This window comes from Abrus precatorius, unplaced genomic scaffold, assembly GCF_003935025.1.
Source record: "Abrus precatorius isolate BTA unplaced genomic scaffold, Abrus_2018 Scaffold7, whole genome shotgun sequence".
NCBI lineage: Eukaryota > Viridiplantae > Streptophyta > Magnoliopsida > Fabales > Fabaceae > Abrus > Abrus precatorius.
In genome coordinates, this window is record NW_020874417.1 from 9,267,014 (window position 1) to 9,282,157 (window position 15,144).

General features: G+C 28.7%; 1 protein-coding gene across 1 annotated transcript; it reads left to right on the forward strand.

The window, feature by feature from the left end:
* Positions 1-4,727: 4,727 nt before the first annotated feature.
* LOC113873858 (probable 2-oxoglutarate-dependent dioxygenase AOP1) lies at positions 4,728-6,005 on the forward strand. The gene is made up of 3 exons (XM_027512207.1): positions 4,728-4,756; positions 5,035-5,353; positions 5,760-6,005. Exons 1-3 carry the CDS (start codon positions 4,728-4,730, stop codon positions 6,003-6,005), a joined length of 594 nt encoding a protein of 197 aa, XP_027368008.1.
* The last annotated feature ends 9,139 nt before the right edge of the window (positions 6,006-15,144 follow it).

Below are 15,144 nucleotides of genomic sequence, written 5' to 3' on the forward strand. Positions count from 1 at the left end.
AAAAGTAAGAAGTAGAGTGTTGTAGCTAGATCCAATGTAAAAGCTGAACTCAAAGGACTTATTCTTGGACTCTGTAAAGGTTTGTAGCTTAGACTAACATACGCATCCCATTCAGTTATATTGTGATAATAAATACAACCTTGTCCAACATGACTGTATGAAGCATGTGAAAGTCGATAGTTTTTTCAAGGAAAAGCTTGATAAAAAAGTTTTGGAATTGCCAAATATTCTATCTGAAAATCAGCTGGCAAATATACTTACCAAAGCTATTACAAGTCAGATTTTTGGGAGATTATTAGACAAGTTTGGAATGTATGACATCCATTTACCAACTTGAGGTGGAGTGTTGAAATTAAAATATCTTATTAGCTAAATTATAAGTTTGTATAGCTGTACAGGATATTGTATAATCAGGAGTTCTTTAATTTAGCCCTAATTTGTAGACTCCCTTATTTAGCTCCTAATTTATAAGAGTAGAATACTATAAGAATAGAGTTTCCTGTATACAAAAACATATAATAGAATGAATCGTATTTTCTAATTTTAGTTACCTTGAGTTTCCACGAGAAACACAAGAAAAAAAAGGTAAGAAGAGAGATTATAATTTGCAAACCTAAGATTGATCTATTGATCTCTCAAACTTCCTTTTATGCTATTCCTAAAAATCCCTTAAATAGACCTAGCCTAATTATCCAATTAGGAAAATTGTCAATAGGATAAGGATATTAAAAATCCTAAAATCAGGAAGCAATAAAGCTCCTCTAGCACTCTAGCGAGCGGAGGATGATGCACGATTTCTCAATGTTGGTTTAAGAAGCTATGATAAAGCAATTGGAGGAGTACTAGAATGATTGGGCTTATCTGAAATTTATCGTCGTTCTTGACATGGTTTGGAACTTTGCCTTCATTGTTGCAATAATCACTATATTAGTTTTGAAAGTGGGGAAGCACCAACGAGGAGGAGGATTGTCACTGTCAACATCTACATTATGAATTACTTAAAAATTGATCCGGCAACTTAATAAATGGATAAAATTTTGTTAATCAAAAAACGAACGACTCGTATTTAACAAGTGTAAACAAAGCTTGACAAATACATCAATTAATTTAATATGTTAAGATCGTTCATATGAGGATTGTGATCTAAGTTCAGCAATATGTATAGAAATTAATAGAAATGCAATTTGAAAACATGCTTTTTGGATTTTATCAATAAAAATGCTAATTAATATAAAAGTTCAGACTATTAAAAATAGTTGTAAAACAAAAGCAATAATGCAAAACTACAAGTAAAGAAGGTGTTACACAATAATTAACAATAGTTAGTGTTACACTCTGTTTTCTGTTAGTAGCTGAATTGTATAGTGGTTAATTAGTTTTTCTGTTAATTACTTTTCTTGATTATATTTTTTTGTATATAATTTATTTTGTATAACCTTCTTTTCAATGAAAAATACATTTCTTCAATCTCTCAAGTTTTCTCTTCATGAGTTCTTTTTTTTAATATAAGGAACTTGAATTTGGAAAGAAGAATATAAGCAAACAACAATGAAGGAACATAAAGTTTTACGAAAAATGTAATAGAACACAAAGTAATTGATGTTTATGAAAAAATTAAATCGGTTAGGTCCGACTCCTCTAGATTTTCACCTTATGCGGAAAAGAATTCTTAATCAAGATTTTACAACTCAATTATTGAATGGTCTAATTTCATAAGTGGTTAGACTCTAATTTCATAGGTAGAATCTAAAAAATTTTAAAATTGAATCACTTATCATAGTTATGAGAATTTAATCAATTTTTTAAATGTCAAAAATTTCTTAGATTCTACACTTGAATGACCATTCAATAAAGCATTAAACACATAAATAAACAAGTGCAAATTAAAGAAATACATAAGGCTCAAATCCATATTACATCCTATCTTTACCTAAGAGAATTAGAAATACATTACAAAAACAAAGAAAAGAATGGAAAAAAGAAATATGTAAAGAGATATCATCCATTGAATTTCAATATTTGTGTCCGTGTCCATGATATCTCATTTAATATCACACAAATTGAGAAGAGAGAAAACTAAAGAATCCTACAAGTAAAACTAAACAAAAAATCATTGAGAAAAAGATTGAGCAATTTATCAACTTCTAATAACTCAATGTAAGGTTACTCTAATGCGAGTGCCAGAATGCACTCTCATTATTATAAAATTCTAGAAAATTCTCAAAATTGTTAGATATTAGAACATTAAAAAATGAATGTCTTGACGTGTATAACTTCATTGACTTTTTATGTTCAAAAAGTAAGAACATTGTGTTTAAATGTCCCAACTTATGTTGTGTTTAAGGGTTTCTTTTGGCAAGATGCAGGGACATTGTAGTTTATATGTCTTCGCTCGCGCTTAAACTATTGTCATCATATGATCAGAGGGTGAAAACATTGCCTTGTCCTCCTACATCAAATATTACTTCAAGCTTATTTCTTTTTTCTTTTACGTTATGAAATCCATTTTTTTTTTCCTTATAGAATGTCTACCTGAAAATACATCATAATTCATCCATCATGTTAAGGAAATTGTAATTAAGTAAATTTTATTCATACATAAAGCATTCTGTAAAACGCTTAATTTATAATTAATTCTATGCATTTTTGTTTAATTTATAATATTTTTTTACATAATTAACTATATAAATCCACTCATGACGTGGATTTATAAAAAAAATATGAGAAATAAAATTATGCCATTAAAATTTGAATCAAACAACCATCTAAGTAGACAAAGAGACCAAAAGAGAAATTAAGCTTAGTATTTAGTATTTAATAGTTAACGCTGCTAACTAAATAGTAAGAATTTATCAATAATACTCACGATGTTTATGAATTCAATTTCGGACACATTCGATCAATCAAAAAACGTGTTTTTTCAACGGAATCAGTATTCTTTAATTGAAACTTTTAAATAAACTGACTAACGTGAAAGAAATCACTCAAATATCACAAATTGTGGTCCCGAACAATAAATTAATGGTAATCATCGAGTGATGCTAAAATTTGTTTCCGTTAAATTAATCAACATTGAGAATCAAACCATTAAGTATTATTCAGAACCATCAAGCACATATAATTTGACCAATCAATCAATCGAACCTCTCGGAAATCATATTCCTGTATAAGCTTAATACTTAACATTGTATAGCTAAGTGGTAAAATCATGAACCCGTTCGATCAATCAAACAAGTGTTTTCCAAATGAATGAGTATTGAATTTTATAAAACATTAATAATATAAAAAGACCAAACAAATGTCCCAAATTATGGTCACGAATGATAAATTAATGGTAACTATTGTGTAATACTTAAATTTATTTCCGTTAAATCATTAAACCATTATCGAGAGCCATCCAGCACATATATTTTAACCATTCAATCAATGAAACCTTTAGAAAATAATTGTCGAGTATAATTAAGTGCATATATTTTATTCAATAAAGCAACATTCTAATTAAACTTAGGTGCCACGACATTTCATTACTATTTAATTAACGTCTGCACAAAAGAAAAGAATCAAAATTATCAAAAAAGGCCAAGAAATAAAAGTTACTTGAGTCAGCATCAGCAGTAACTGACAAACCGAGTTTATTTAAGTATCATATTATTTTGGATTTTTAATGTTCCGTTCTTAAAAGTTGAGTCCGGCATTTATAAATGGTAATTATTGTGTGACAACTAATAATGAGAATCAAACCAATAAACTAACACTACCAAAAAAGAGATAAATACGAAAGTGGCTCCATGTGAAATTACTCTTACAAAGAAAATATCTCTCCAAAGTATAAATATGAATTAAGAATTTAAAATTTAAAATTTTTTTTTCTGAGTTTTTTATTATAAATTAAAATTAATTTATTATTATATTGAAATTTGAATTTATATGTTTGATATTCAATTTTGTTTTATTTTTATCTCAAATTAAAATTAAAACTTAATTTTGTACATTGTATTAACCAAACCGTCCATATATGCATAAATAGACGTAAAAAAGATCAACTTTTTTCTAGAAAAGTAATTTTTACTACTCTCTAAATATATTGTTACAAGAGATCTTTACTAACTATTATTTAAATTAACACGCTCGTGTTTAGTGTAGTGTAATATTGAGAGCGATCAAATACATATATTTATAAATGCAACTAACGCTAATTAACTAACTAATGAAGCTACTCACAAACATTTACACCGAGAAACTTATTTTAAATGTTAGTTGAAGGAATAAATTTAAGCATATGCTTATTTTGTATGTGTATATAATTCAATTAAAACTACATAAATGAAAGGACATTACGAAGCAAAACACTTAAGAAACATCTATTTCAAACGGACATGGTAACTGAAGCAATGTCTGAGTCTCCACTTGCTGTTGTTGATTTCACAAATGAAAACATGAAGCCTGGCACCGATACATGGCTTGAAGCTTGTAAAGTGGTGCGGAGAGGATTTGGGGATAACGGTTGTTTCCTAGCACGATTTGACAAGGTTGGTCCAGAGCTTCTCAACTCCGCTTTTAGTGCCACTGAAGAAGTATTTGATCTCCCATTGGAAACAAAGAGTAGAAAAACCAGTGATAAACCATTACAAAGATATTACGGAAAAATCCCTGTAATCCCTCTGTACGAAGCTTTTGCAGTTGACAATGCACTGAATATAGAAGAATGCAAAAAGTATACACACATAATGTGGCCCGGAGGAAATGACTATTTCTGGTATTTACCATTCCAACTTTTGCTAGAATATTTGTGTCTCAAATATCTGTAGGTGAAAGTTTTTGGTGTTATTTATGGATAAAAATTAGCTTCACTTTGATAAACGGTCTATGTTTAATGTTGTCGCAAGTTAACGAAGTATGCTGTTACATAATATTAAAATAAAGTTCTATTATTTTTTATTGTCAAACAACACCGAAAGTATTTCACGAAATGGGCTTAAATTTTGTTTTTATAATTAAGTTTTTCATTATAATTTGGCTTTCTTCCCTAAACAGTGAAAGGGTGAATGCATATGCTAAGGTGATGAAGGAACTAGACCAAACCGTGAAGAAAATGGTGTTTGACAGCTATGGTTTGGACAAGAAGAAATGTGAGTCGTTCCTTGAATCAATGAATTACGTGTTTCGAGGGCACAAATACAGGATACCTGAGATGGATGAGAGCAATGTGGGACTGACTCCTCACACAGACACAACCTTCTTAACCATACTGCATCAGAAGGTAGCTGGCTTGGAAATTAAATTGAAAGATGGAAAATGGTTTCGACTTGATGCCTCACCTTTGTTTTGTGTCCTGGCCGGTGATGCGTTTATGGTAAGTCTCTTTAAATTTCTTATATAAGTTACTTTTAAAAATGAAAGAATCATGACCATTTGAACATGATGGCTTTATTTAAATTTGGCTATGATAATCTTTTTTAATAAATTTATAATAAATTAAAAACTAATAATATATAAATAATTAGGTTATAAATATCACATATATAAAAAAAAGAATCTTAAAGGCCAAAATTATAAAGCGTAATTAAGTAATGTATTCAATAATTATATTTTTCTTAATATGTATATTGTTTTATCAATATCTTAATTTTTTTAAGAAATTATCGTAGTTACTATGTTGTATTATATTCAACATTCGTCTTCATATTTGTTCAATGTATTGATAAAAGAAATTCAATACTATTTTAAAGATCTGAGTTGACATTCATGTATGGCTTTAGGTATGGAGCAATGAAAGGATACGTTCTTGTGAACACCGTATTATCTTATCAGAATCAAATGTAACCAGGTATTCATTGGGACTGCTTTCATATAGTAATACGATGGTGCAAACATCAGAGGATTTAATCGATGAAGAACATCCTTTGCGATATAAGCCATTCAACCATTATGAATATATTGGTTTCGTTTCAACAGAAGAGGGCGCAAAATGTAAAAATCGAATCAAAGCATATTGCGGTGTTTGAGCCTCTTCGGTACGAAGGAATAGCAGAACATTTCATATTTCAGCGGTATGAAAAGAAATATGTTTTGTTTTCTTATGGGAGCTACTATTGACTGTTTACGGTGAATTTGCAAGTAAAATATAAATTCAAGAATAATCTGTGATTAAATTTTCGATTTTCTTTTACAAGTTCTTTAAGTGTGTTCTTTTTGTTCTTCAAAGATTAATTAAAAGTTGTATAAGAAGTCAAAATAAAAATTTAAAAGAAATCTTATTTATAATTACAACACTCTAAACTGGCTTACTATCCATAAATCTAAATTGTAACTGTCTAAACATGTTGCTATCCAGCGTAATTATCTACAACACTTTCTTTATAACTACTCTTACATGTCATACACAATTTTTACCTTGTATCTTAATCTTTAACTGCTAGTAACGCTATTGATATTTCAAATCTTTGAGTCAAATAATTAATTTTCCTTAAAATCTTAATACTTGGATATTTTAAAGAATAACTTGATTTAATTATTTTGACAAAGTGATATTCAACTGATTCTTAATTTTAACTACAACAAATGGTAATGCCTTCTAAGACTTCTTAAAACATTCTCTTTTAACTAAGATTAAATTATGTCATTTTTTTACCTTGTAACTTTATCTACCAACCTTTCATAAATCGCAAAATTTCATCAAAAATGTAATTTTACTTCGACTAGAAAATCATGTTTCTTTATAGCCAAATTCGTCTAAAAACTTGTTTAAAAGTCACTTTTTTCTACTAAAAACTAATGTTTTCTTTGGCTATAATCTTACTCAAAAGTTATCTCCATTTTTTACTAAAAATTAATTTCCTTAGGCTTTTCCCGTTTTCACAAAATACTTGTCCAAAACTAGAAGAATCTAAAGATTATATTATACCAATTTTAGTCAAGGTGGGTAATTATACTTTATAATCATCTTTTCAAAAAGTATTAGACTTTTACGTCACGTTTTTTGATTAAAATAGTTTAACACTTCAATCATATGAAAATCTTTTATTCAAACAAACGCTATTATAACTTAAAATATTTTCATTTTTCTGAAACAATGAGTAAATGATTGTGTTATTGAAAATTTTCTCTTATGAACAAAGAAATAAATAAAGATGAATTTTTGATATATACTAGTGAATTTCATTAATTTGAATTGGGTTTAATTATTTTAGTAGTATAGAACATCATTTTCTAATGAACTCAACTATTCTTTCTATGTATAATAAATGTACCTCTAGCTAAAAATGAACCCCATAATTTTTTTGATAATTAATAAAAAAAAGTTTTGATACCTAGTACTTTATTTTATTTCATTTTGCATATTGGAAGTACATGGATAAGAAAATATCATGAACAAGTTTGATTATATCAGTTCTTTTTATTTGCATAGTAATTTTGAAATATAGTAGATAAATTATATAATTAAAATTTTGTAAAAAATATAATTACACCCTTTAAGATTAAATAAAATTTTGATTGACACTCTTAATCTCTTTTTTACATTAACATATTTTAACTTAAATAATTAAGAATGATTTGTTTAGTTGTTGATAGTAAATTTTTTGAACAAACAAATAAATTTAAAATGTGAATCAAATTTAGGACAAAGACATAAAGACATTGGGAAGACTTTAAGGACCAATGGTAAAAGCAACGACAAAAAAGATAAAACGAGACTTAGAGGAGATGATTGTTGTCTTATTTGAAAATAGATCTAATTTGAAGTTAAAAGAACACAAAATGGTCAATTCCATATGCTTAGAGAATTTGAACTCCAATGAGTCCTATTAAGATTTAATTACTATGTTTAATTTAGTTATTTGAATATTAGACGTGATTTCTTTAAATTTTTATATAAGATAAAAACTTCTTATTTTATTTAATTTATTTGTATTTGGACTTGTTAGCACAAGAAGTCCATTACAATTTATGTTAGTGTTGGTTTATGAGCACAATACACATATAAGTTCTTGTAAACATACTTTTAATTAGTTTTATATGTAATTTGAGATTGAATACTCTTATGAGTGAGTGACAATCTTGACTGAACTAAATTTTCTTGATCTTATTAAAAGGATAAGACTTGTGACGATCGTTCATTTATTTTATCAATCTTGTGATTGTGATATCTATTTCTATTCTTTTTTTATTTTTATTATTTTTTTCTTATTTGAATTCTTATCCTAATAATTCTACTTTTTGCCATATGCAATTCAATTCAAAATTGTTCAATATGGCAACACAGATTGTAATCGCCATTAATTCAAGAATAATTTTTATTAAAATTAAGATTTTTCCTAATGAATTTTTTATTAGTGTGTTTTAAATTAATAAAATTAATAATATGAACGAGTAACATTCAAATGACGAATGTACAACTTCAATTAAGATAATATAATTTTTAATCTTCTTTTATTGGTCTAACTTGATAATTAAAAGAGAAATTTTGATCTACAAATCTGTATTTTATTTCATTTTGCATATAAGAAGTAGATGGACAAGAAAAGATAATGAGCAAGATTGAATATATTCTTTATAATTTAAATAATTAAGGGTGGTTCGTATAATTGTTTATAGTGAATTTTTTTAGCAAATAAATAAACTTAAGAGTAATTTTCATTGAAATTTAGATCTTTCTTAACGAATTCTTTATTAGTGTGTTTTAAATAAAATTGATAATGTGAACGAGTAATATTCAAATAAAGAACGTACAACTTCAATCGAGACAACGCAGTTCTTAATCTCTTTATATTGGGTCTAACTCGTGCACAGATTATTGACAATTTTTGAGATAAAAGTGCAAGTGTCTAAGAATTGAAAAGTCCTCTTTCTATCATCTAAAGTCTATTTATAGAAAAGATCGTTAAGATAATTGTCTAAAACATGTATTTTAATCGCTACTACCTGTTAACCCTGATCCTTGCCATCTATTTTTATTAGCAATCACTGTTACATATAAATTTTTTTATTAAATTTTACACAATGAAAACAATCTTTTCGACACATTTTTCTGTATCTTCTAGAGTCTTATGTGCTTAAATACCTGCATAAAAAATTGCTTCAACTAATTTTTTTATGAAATATGCTTTGATCTTTTGTTGACCGTATTTGTTGATGAAAAACTTTGAATAAACCTTTGCGACAAACTTAATATATTCTCGTACCCTACAATTTTACCCACACAAAACCATTCATGAATAATCATAAAAAACTAATCAAAATATCACCTTCTCTTCAACCAAAAAAAAAAAGTCATTATATTTTTAGCTCATACTTTACACAAAGAACTTGTCGAAATGACACTCAGGTTCGGCCAGAAACTCATATTTCTTTGGCCATAACTTTCTTAAAAAACTTGTTAAAATATTACCTTTTTTATACTAAAATCTTATTTTGAGAATAAACAGTAAATTTCGATTCTTGTAGGTTGCTTTTCAAGTAGAAATAGCTAATAAACGATAGATAAGGTAGAAAATTTTTCTCCTGAACAATAATGAAGAAGATTGTTTTTTAGTCAGCAAACAAATTATCATAAATGAGTGTACAAAGAGTTTCCCCATCTACATCATAAAGTTTCAAAGATATAGACAAAAAGAATAGGAAAAACAACTATAGCATAGAGAAACATAATAAGGGGTCACTGAACCAATAATAAAAGGGAAAAGGAGCACCCACCTATTTTTTCTTTTATCCAACTCCAAAATGTTTTTTTTATTAAGTCTGATAAATGATTTGTCTAAAAGAAATTTTGTCGGAAAATAATAACATTCCTATATTTTCTAGAAGAGAAAATAAAAATAAACTAAAATAAAAACCAAACCAAATTGAAAATCAAGCTTGTGTTGCTTTCTTGCTGAAATATAAACACCGTGTTACAGGAAGTCATATTTATAGTATTCCTTAGTATCATCGTATTCAATCCCATTAAGGCATAGCATTTGCTCTAAATAAATTGAGATTGGACATATATAGTAAAGGTGTGGATTGGGTTCGATGTTTTTTGTGAAAAGACACAATTGATCTTATTATTCCAAGGGTAGGCCACTTAGCTTCAACTTCTCTTTGTATATGTGTTTGGGAAAAGGAAATATTTTCTAAGTTATGAAGTCCTTCTCAGGCTTTTGACTATGTCCTAAGAAACCTATAAAAGGTTCCACTTCTTCGAGGTTTTTTTGAGGATTTGGAATAAAGTCCTTTCTATCATGCTACATTTCAAAGAGTTTTTAGAGGGTCGGAGGAGGAGCTCATTCTTTGTCGAAAATAAGGTTTTTCAGAGGAGTTTCTGAAGATCTTCTAGTCCTTGGACTTAAAATAACTAAAACTAGTTGAAAAATAATATTGACAAGAAAAATATTTTAAGTGCACAAGACTGAAGGTCTTTCGAGGAGTTTCTGAGAATTTTTAAGCCCCTGACACCCAAAACTGCTCGAAAAATAAGACTGACAAGAAAACATTCTAAGTTCAAAAGACTAAAGGTGTTTCGAGGAGTTTTTAAGGATTTTCAAGTCTCTAACTCCCAGAATTGGTCAAAAAGTAAAAACAAATGGAGAATTATTCTATGTTCACGAGACTATAAGAGCTCTCAAATTTTTTCCATAATTGATCGAAAAGTAGAGATTCAGGGAGAAATTATTTAAGTCCACATGACTAAAAGAGCTCCCAAATTTCTCTCAAATTTGCTCGAAAAATAGGAAATTGCAGAGAAAATATTCTAAGTCCAAAAGCGACATTATAGGGCTTAAAGAGTGATATCAAAAGAATTACAAGACTCAAAGAGGTCAATAACAATTACTAACGGTTACCATCAGTGGAAGGTTCAAAATACAAAGAAAGATCGTGGGCGATAATAGTTATGAAAGAAGCCACAACCGTTAGCATGATTAAAAGCAGTCATGGATAATGGGCAACAACGGTTGAAAACAAGCACGTGTAGAAGGTAGTTATTGAGAAGTGCCCATGAAAAGAGGAGAACAGTAGCGGTCCATTTGCCTATAAATACTACAAAACTTCATTTTCCAAAGGACGACTTTTTGCACCTTGACACCTGCACCCAAAATCTCTGCATGGTGAAATTCTGCACCACGCCAGACACCAGCTACTAGAAGGCTCACGGTAGTTATTGTTCGTTGTTGCTAAGAGTCATACGTTTATTTATCTTGCACATTTACGTTTCTTCATTTGTTTTATTTCCAGTTTGCTTTACGTCTTTTGTTCATGCAATTTACTCTTTGTTTAGTATGTTTTCTGTAAAATTTCTACATTTAATTCGGTTCCAAGGATTCATTATTCACTATTCCTATTTAGTACTCTTTTACTATGTCAATTTAAGCATTACGTTTAACAACACACTTAAAAGAATCCAAGAAGACCTAAAATTCAGTCCCCAGATTGTTCTTCAATTTATTTGTTTATAACGTACAGTTTTCACTGTAAATAATATGACAATGTTTCTCTAACACTTTTTGAAAAGGATTTATCAACTTGTGTGACCTATTGCTATAGCATTCTATAAGAACTTTTGATTGAATATATACTTGAAGGGTTCATAATCAATTTTCCAATAATTTAGACTTTTTTTTTGTTTTCATAAAATTTATAAGATGTAAAAGTGTCTTTATACATGTCTCTTCCTATACAAAAAAATTCTTTCTCCAAGAAAATTTCTAAATTTAGCAACCATCCAATGATTCTCTCACATCAAATATGAAAGGATGTTTTAAATATGTAATTTGGTGCAATTCCCATCCACTTTTCTTCTCCTAATTTGACATCCTTTTCATCACCTATAAAGTATTCTATTATGCTTTTTAGCTATCATTTTCATCTTCCAAGCTCATAAATATTACCTAAAATATTACCTAATGCTTTATTTGGATGAGGTGTAAAATAAGAAGAAAGAAATAAGACAAAAAAAAAAAAGATCAGAAAATGAATAGATTAGAAAATAATTAATAACATTAAAACCACCTAAAATATATAGTATCTAAATTTTGATTTTTAAAAATATAAAATGAATAGATTAGACACTAGTACAGAAATAGCTTTTAACATTGGCTAAAAAGAGTTTTCTACATCGGTTAGTACGCTGATGTTGTAAGTGGTGATGTTCTACATCAGTTAACAACTGATGTAGAAACAATATATTTTATATGGTTATACATGCAACCGATGTAGTAAATACACCTTTTACATCGACTTTTCAGAGTAACAAATGTAGAATATGTAATCTTTCTACATCGGTTGTGACCATAACCGATGTAGATGTAGAAAGTGTATTTACTACATTAGTTATGGTCAAGACTGATGTGGAAATACACTTTCTACATCGGTTATGGTCACAATCGATGTAAAGAGTGTTCATTTATTTTTAAATATACGTTTTAATTAATGCATCTCTATAAAACCTGAAATACAGAAAAATATCACACTATTTTTTATTGAGAACATCCACAATTTTATATATATATATATATATATATATATATATATATATATATATATATATATAATGAATACGTACATATATAAATCAATACATATTGTCTTAATCGATCATTGAAAGTTTACAAAGAAATTGAACTGATATCTAAAATAAATTGTGCCCAACGTGTTCTAATATCTTTAATTTCCTCTTCAGGGATTGGATTAGAATCTACAAATATCTACAAAATCAAATAACAAATAAGCATTAGCTTTGTAATTATAAACAAACAAATATTCTATGTTCTTATATCACTACTAGAAAACCTGCAAATAAAGACAGATTTACAGTTGAATTTTGTTATTATTATAGATGAATTTTAGCATTATAGATGGATTTACAGACGGTTACAATCCGTCTGTGATATACGCGTCGATAAAGTATTTCAGATGAATTTTTAAATTTATCTGTAATTTATAGACAAAAATTCGTCTATAATTCATTTATGAAATTTCAAAAAAATTGTTTCATTTTTTATAAACATAATTATTCATCGCTGTTCTTAATTATCACAATTTATAAACATAATAAAAACTACAAAATTATATATTTAAATAAGAAATTATTCATAAAATGTAAAATTAAAATGTCATTACAAATGAAGAAGTAAACATCTAAAATAATAACATCAAAAATAAAATAACATTATATATCACTAATAATCGTTATAATCATCTTCCGAAAAAGTATCGTCATCAGTAAAGGAGGAGTCAGAGGAGGAATGACGCATAGAGCTGAAGATTGGTAGTGTTAGAACTGGTGGAGGAGGAGGAAGAGGTGTAGAGGTGCTTGCTCTCATGACCTCAAAGTATGCATGCATCTGCTGCATCTGCATATGTTGCTGCTGCATCTGTTGCTGCACCTCCCTCTACATCCTCGATGACACCTTCTTCTCTATCTTCTTCTCCATTTTCTTCGCCCACTTCTTCTTCCATGCACTTTCCTTGGTGTTCCACATTTCCTCATTTTCCTTCTACAGTTCTTCATTAAGGGCATAGACCTGAGTACGAACCATGTCCTCCACTTCCTCAGGTACAAGAGAAGGGACATCTCTGGTGATAGATGTAGGGGACATGGAGTCTGCAAAGCGGCTCCCTATACCGTAAATGCGGCCTTTATAAAGGCCACCCACCGTCTCTGACCATATAGTATCCTCATCAACTGACTCTGGATCTTGAGAAAATGCCTCCTCAAGCCTTTGAACTTAAAAAAACTCAAATACATAAAAAAAAAAAAAAACTAAACCGATTAAAAGTTACAGTTTTGTACTATGAATACAATGATGTAAATTATCTTTCAAATAGATGCTCCAATCACTCTCAAAGGCCAAAAAATTGAAGCTCCTAGAGAAAGAGGCGAGAAAGAGAGGAAATTATGCAAAATGAAGAAGAAGAAGGAGGAGGCGCGGATTTATGTGTTTCGCATATTACAGAAAGAAAAACCCGTCTATAAATAGTTTAATGAAATAGTAAGTTTTAAAAGTTCAATTATAGACGGATTTATCTGTCTATAAATTTGCAAAGAAAATTACAGATGAAAAAATCTGTCTATAAATTGTCAGATGAAAAGTCGGTAAAAAATGACAATATTTACAGACGAAAAAATCTGTCTGTAACTCCCGCTCTAAATTTCTCTCTCATTTTCAAATTACAGACGAAAAAATTCGTCTGTAATTCTTGTTTATAATACTTCACGCCAAATGGTAGGCCAACTACAAACGGCCATTATATCCGTCCATAATATAGACGGATTTACAGACAGATTTTTCAAAAAATTTTAAAAAAATAAAAAAACTAAAAATCTGTCTGTAAATCCGTCTATATTACAGACAGATAATGGCCGTCTGTAAATAGCCATTTTCTAGTAGTGTATTTAATTATATTTAATTATATCATACTTACCAAAGTCCAAGATTCTGTAATGCTGACTATGATGACAGTTAGCATATGCCTCATGACATAATACCCATACTCCCAACTCCGTTTTTGTTTATGTGACTAGAACAATAAAAAATATTTAATATCAAATAAGAAAAAGAAATGAAGAAAATATAAAAAAAAAATGCTAAGGTGAACATACACGTGGACAAATCCATATAGGCTTCTTTCTATTCACATGCTTACCCTCCAACAGGTTACAAGTTTCCATAAATCTAATGATAATGAACATTATCACAAAGGAGTGAGTTAGGTAAATGTTTATGCTAATGTAAATAAGTTAAACAAATTGAATACATGTGAAGATGACTTACAAATCAATTATGGCCTTGATTTATTTTTCGGGCTTATTCCACAACGAACATAGGAAAATGACTTTGTTACTTTTTGGACAGAGTATAAACAATTGCCAATGTTGCCTATAAACCAAATTCACCACATTAGCAACTATAAAGCTAATTATATAACAAGACTAATTTGCAAAAATATACCCATAATGGAAGGGTGCAAGGTAGCAATGCTTCTTTCTTTCACACAACCTTTTTTGAATATATGATTGAATAGATTCATACTTGTTTCCTAAGTCCTGAATTTGAAGAGGGTCAAGGTGTAACACCTTATATTTCTTTTCTAAATATATGATAAATTTTCATAAAAAGTTAAATGGTAGAGTAAAATTTTCTTTCAAAAACTCTCTAATAAGAAAAA